This window comes from Sebastes umbrosus, chromosome 1 (assembly GCF_015220745.1).
Source record: "Sebastes umbrosus isolate fSebUmb1 chromosome 1, fSebUmb1.pri, whole genome shotgun sequence".
Lineage (NCBI taxonomy): Eukaryota > Metazoa > Chordata > Actinopteri > Perciformes > Sebastidae > Sebastes > Sebastes umbrosus.
The window spans coordinates 29,977,446-29,983,584 of record NC_051269.1 but is presented as its reverse complement, the minus strand read 5'-3'; the positions used below and the strand labels follow the sequence as shown (position 1 = coordinate 29,983,584).

Genomic DNA, 6,139 nt, shown 5'->3' with positions numbered 1-6,139 from the left:
AGATGTCTCTCTTTTTGCAACAGTTGTTGGCACATGTGATTTAAAAAACGTCTATTTGGAAATAGTCATATAATTCATGTGACATTAAAAACACTCAAGAAGAAAAGGAAACATCGCAAAAGTTGTCAAAGACATCTGTTCTGATTCATTATTTTGAATCATAAAGATTCATAAGGTTTGAGGGGAATTTTTGGTTGGGAAAAAATTAGAGAAGTTACCCTTTAAGCGGCCATTATTAGCTCCTTGGATGGTCGAATAGCTTCGGAAACCTACGAAAAACTTCTGTAATTTTTTCAGAATTTCACACCCACTTCATGACGTGATCGGCCAGCTGTGCGGTGGAGAGACATGAACCAGGGTTTGAACTTCGCTCTCTACTTTAGCTCTCTTTTTTTCCAATTCTGACAAAAACAATTTCTGTCACTTTTCATGTGAACAACCAAGTTCAACATTATGAATGTCTTCTAGGAGAGACTGTATGAAAATGTGCTGCCTTATCCTCTTATTGAAACGTTATTGCGTCTCCCCCATCTCCATGACGGACGGCTCAAGGGGAAGGAAATCTATACGTGTTGGGAGGGCAGGTGAAGCTGTTTCCACTTTTACTCTTTCCAGAATAATGTTTAGTGTTATGTTTACCATAAATATATTACTTTGAGATATTGGGTATTGGAGGGGTATCGAGTTGCGGGAGGGTCCAAAGAAAATATTAAGAACGATGTGAAGGGCCTTGCTTTTTTTATAAATTTAAATTTGAAGATCTAGCCCCCCTCCCCAGTATTATCGTACAGTCCCGAACAATGATTTGCATTTGGAGTCTTTTGAAGTAGGCCTAACAGTTTAATACTGTAAGGCAATGGGATCTGAACCCACACTCTTATCCTGAATTAGTTGACTTTACTAGAAAATTGCGTGGAAACCCGTTGCCTTAAACCATTTAAGTTTTTACACACGTTGAAACTAAACAGGTCAAGTTGTATTAACATAGAACCTTAAATGGATGCAGTAGACATATTGAAGTTTACATTTGTAGTCTTGACTCAATATTAGTTCACATAAATTATTTCTTGTCTGGAATCTAAGTTGTATAAAATAACTATTTTAAGTTAAACATACATAAACATATATATTATTCATCACTACTTAAAATCATTTGTTAATACAAGTAATGTCTTTTCTTCTAATTAAGTGTACTATTTTGAGATTATATTAAATACATTGCTTCATATAAAACTGAAAAGAAATTAAAAAATACATTTAAATGTTCAAATGTGTTTTATTGTTGCAAGGTAACACTTCAAATGTTTCATTGCAGCAATCAAAATAAAACCTTGTCAACCAAAAGATAAGTAAAAACAGGCATTAAAACTGCTTGGTAACAATTCCAACTTGTATAAGGAATATGAATGCACAGCATTCAACAATATCTGATATATCCTTTTGAACAACTGGACACATACAGAGAAGGTGCCGTGTGTATAGTCCAAACAGAGGGCTCAAATGGACTTTCATGTTGTGGGGATTTGGGATATCTTAACCTTTGAGGGGAAAGTGGTCGATCCATGTTTTAGATATTAAACCATTTTTGACCATTAATCATGATCATTTAAAAACTATGATTCTGCATTTTGCATCAAAGTCCCTACACTAGTGTGGAAGAGCCCATAACTGATGGTCTCCATTTTTTCTCACATTGCCTCGAAACCATTGCTCTCTGTACAGACACATCCAGTCATTACATAACAGCCAGACACGATCTTAACCAGAACGTTAACAGATTCAAAACGTTACCGCTGGTTTACGGGAGACAGAAGTCTGAATCAACACTTTGAAAGGAGTGAACACAACACTGATTAACACGATTCATCTTCTGTTAGCACTGGCCAAAATAAAGTAGTCATGCTCTATCAGACAGATGTTATGAATGATATCTTTGCATAAGGTACCGTCATTGCTGGAATGATACTATTCAGATCGTCCCAGGTTGACTAAGCAAGTGACGGATGAAATGTCTTAAGAGTAGTTTCAGTGCCGAGGCCTGAGTCAAGTCAGGAATGTTGTGTGACTTCGCAGTCAGACAGATGCAAGAACATACATTCAAATGTTATTACAGGGGCTTGTTTTTGTGCCCCTTAAAACATATTTTATTGCTCAGGTATGACTGTATTGTGGTATAGGTGATGAATTAGACCCAGGAGTTACCTAAAATCAGCAACATTTTTGAACGCAGGGCTGTTAACCCTAACCTTATTTCCCCCTGTGTGTTACTTCTGTTTTATGCTATGTGTCTGTGTCTGTGTGTGACTGATTGCTTTGGGCTTGCACGTGTCTGTGTGTGTGAATGTGTGTTGCAACTGTGCATATGCCATGAGGGTGAGATTGGCTAGTTACAGTTACGGTAAGTTAAGATACAGCAGGGCTGTTGCTGGTAAGTGATGTATATGGGTCACGTTTGAGGTTTTTGCATCAGCCTGCTTGAGTTTACACTCTAGTGTTTCCCCACATATAGACTGCAGAGCTGCAGGATGTGATGTTTTCAGCGCTCTACCAGTTACCCATTCCTAATAAATGGAACAATAACATCTCTATGGTATTGTGAAATAAAAATCAAAAGAGATTCATTCAGTATCGAGTCATTTATTCATCTGCAACAACACAATATTAGTCATCATAAATACAAAAATACATATTATATATGATAAAAAAAATAAATATCACAGCTTCATAAGTGACAGTTTTGGTTTGTAGCTTCATATGTGTAGGACTCAATATGGTCTTAAGACATTAACTTGTCCTCAGGACAAAAACAGAAGTCTCAGAATAACAAATACATCAGTTCAGCAGGCTACAACAACAACTGGCAACACTCACACCACTGAAAATAACGGATTGGATGCAAAAGAGTGCAAGAGTCAGAAGAACAAGGTCACATTTTGATTAGGGTCGACAGGTCTTCAAACTGTAGGCACCACGTTTGTGTGCTGTTTGGAAGCCAGGTATGTCTCAATGTAGTTAAACAGCAGATCCAGCTCCCCCATGGCCTTATATAGACCTTTACTCTCCATCTGTGGACAAACACATGGTTCTGTTTTAGTACAATTATCTGTAGCAATACAGGCATGCACATGTGTAAATTGAAAAGAAAACAGAATTTCACAATTAAAGATTGAATGTGGACACTCACCTGAGTGTAAGTAGAGTTCAGGGTTTGGATGTCAAAGTGTTTCTTGCAGGAGAAGTAATGTTTCTATAAGAGGAACAATAGAAAAGATGATGTTACTACACAGGGGCTACCAACTTTCATTAGACAGTCATGCCCTGAATTCGACCCCCCACCCTCCACTCTCCATCCAACAGACGCACAGAAAAAGAAACTTAAAAGTAAGCTAACAACATGCCAACCCGTCTCTTCCCCTTTTTGCATGAACTGGATGATGCACAGTTATGCACGCTGCTGCTGCACAGCAGTCGAGGACTCGCTGATTAACGCATTATTATGACCTGCCCTGTGAGCCACTCTTCCTCTTTCTGCAGCCTTTCTGTCACAATCAGCTATATGCCTCATGTCAAAAAAGTGTGGGGAATGTTTTGACAGTTTCTGGATGTAATCTAATGTGGTTTTGACGGTTTGTGGCAGACACAGGTCAGACTTTTAAACTGAGTGACAGCTAATCACATTTATCCCCTATGTCTGCATGCCAAACTGTATAAATCAAAACAGAAACTTATGCATGTGCTTTAGAGTAAACGTGTAACCTTTCAGTACAGTGGAATAGTTGAAAATGATTTTTAGCCTAATTTCTATCAGGAACATGTATCAAACAGCTTCAGATGGTGCAACATGCAGCTGCTAGAGTTCTAACCAAAACCAAAAGAAGTGATCACATCACTCCAGTACTTAAGTCCCTACACTGGCTCCCAGTAAGTCACAGAATTGACTTTAAAACACTACTGCTTGTTTACAAATCACTAAAGGGGGTGGGTCCAAATTACCTCTCAGTTATGCTTCAGCAGTACACACCTACTAGACCTCTAAGGTCACTTGAAAACATCTATTAGAAGTACCCAAGGTCAGAAGGAAACATGGTGAGGCTGCTTTTAGCTGCTACGCTGCTCAACTGTGGAACAAACTTCCAGATGAGATCAAAGATGCACCAACAGCAGCCACTTTCAGATCTAGACTCAAAACCAAAAACTGTTCTCAGATACTTTTCTTAATTGATCAAATGCTGCACTTTACTGTCTTTGGATTGTTTTTATTATCCTTTTATTTTTTTCTTTTAACTTGTACTTTTATATTCTTTTATTTGTTTTTATCTTATGCACTTTGTGCTCTTTTATCTTGCTTTTATATATGTAAAGCGCTTTGAATTGCCTTTGTGTATAAAATGTGCTATATAAATAAACTTGCCTTGTGCAATTACGCACTGAACGCAACTATAGTGGAGCTTTGGGCAGCATAGTAATATTGACATCTTCATTCCTCTGTAGGAGTAACACGTGTCTCAGCTATACTCACACATGTGGTGACTTCACTCTTGAGCTCGTCGAAGATTTGCTGTATGGACTCCATGTGAGGCTTTAGGTCTCTGGTGTCATCATTCACTCCAGCCATGGCTTTAGGCAGCACGGTGTTCAGATAAAACTCCAGGATGCTGTCCATGGTGTGGCAGGCAAAAGGGCTCTGAAAGGAGGAAAGCACCAGCTTGGTTACACTTTTTGCAAGAATTTTTACATTTTTTGTTTGTATTTCAAAATGACAGAATTTTTTTTTAAAAATGACATGTTTCTTTTGTGATTTATATTTAAATGGTCTTAGATTTACAGTATTTTTTGTAATCACAATCGTAATTATCTGTATTTAAGCTTTTCTTGATCATTTTTAAAGATAATTATTCTGTTTTTTTAGATGTTTATGACTCTATTTTAACAATTAATTTATGTTAGAAGAAAAAAAACATTTCATGGAATTCTAAAAATATTTCTTGTAAAAATACATATATTTTGTTTTTTGCAAAACTTCTGAGAGTTAATGTAAATTTGGGCTTTTGCAAAGTAAAATTACATGTTTTCATTTGTGATTTATATGTAAATAGTCTTAGATTTACGGTGTATGACTATTCTAACAATAAATATATGTTAAAAGTAAAATATTTCTTGTAATATTACAGTAATAAAGGCTAATTATATGAAGATAATTACTGTTTTTTTTTGTTTTTTTTACAGTTTATTTATGTAAATTAACGCACAGTATTTTTCTGTTTTTTTAACAGACATTTTCTGGCGCCCCTGCTGCTGGAAAATTTCCATTATTTTACACTTTTTTTTACAGTGTTTGTCATGTCGTTTAACTCTTTACTGGCGTGCACGATGCTCGTCTTGCATTTTTTACATTTTTTACATTTTACCATAATGAATGAACTTGGTGGAGATTTGAACTTACTTTGAAGGAGTCCTCGACGCTCTGGTCCAGCAGTGCAGAGTCTAAGTCATCGTTTGCTTCCTGTAAACAGAAAAGACTCAGTGCTCAGTGATCAGCAGCAGCAGCAGCAGCCACAGAGGCAGACAGACAGACAGAGAGGTGAGAAAGTGCAGCATCACCTGGACACCTGCAGGACTACACTACATGGTCCATCCACATGATGCTGCACTATATCTGGTACTTTGCACGCTAACTGGTACTTTCAGAGTATAAAACGTTGTGCTTTTTACTCACATAGAAGTCTCTGATCTGTGAATAGTCCTCTCTGAGCTTCTTTAGCCTGACAGGGAAAGACTCCACGAACCGACAGCACTGGTTGTTGCACACGGGAGTGCTGCAGGCAGAGCTGAAGATGGACAAGAGGACCAGGGCGGACAGCAGGATAGACAGAGGAGACATGCTGGAGGACAAGCTGCTGGATGGGTCTTCTGGAGGTAGAGTGAAGATGAAGAGAAGAGTGGAGATGCTGCTGGCTCAGTGGACGACGTGGATGTTTTCTGACCTCTGAGAGGTAAAATCTTCTTGGTATGATCTTGCTGAGGAGCTCAGAAGGTTGCATATTTGGCTCATCTCTTGAGCTCAATTTATAGTCAATTTTACCAGATACCTTCAGGAGGGAGGAGACTGACTGGAAGACAAACGGTTAAACATGCTTCA

At 37.9% G+C, this 6,139-nt stretch overlaps 1 protein-coding gene across 1 annotated transcript; it reads right to left on the bottom strand.

Annotated features, from left to right (window-relative positions):
* Positions 1 to 2,565: 2,565 nt before the first annotated feature.
* il10 (interleukin 10) lies at positions 2,566 to 6,139 on the bottom strand. The gene is made up of 5 exons (XM_037791508.1): positions 5,717 to 6,139; positions 5,444 to 5,503; positions 4,520 to 4,684; positions 3,185 to 3,247; positions 2,566 to 3,065 (listed from the first exon to the last, which is right to left on the bottom strand). Exons 1-5 carry the CDS (start codon positions 5,879 to 5,881, stop codon positions 2,955 to 2,957), a joined length of 564 nt encoding a protein of 187 aa, XP_037647436.1. The 5' UTR covers positions 5,882 to 6,139; the 3' UTR covers positions 2,566 to 2,954.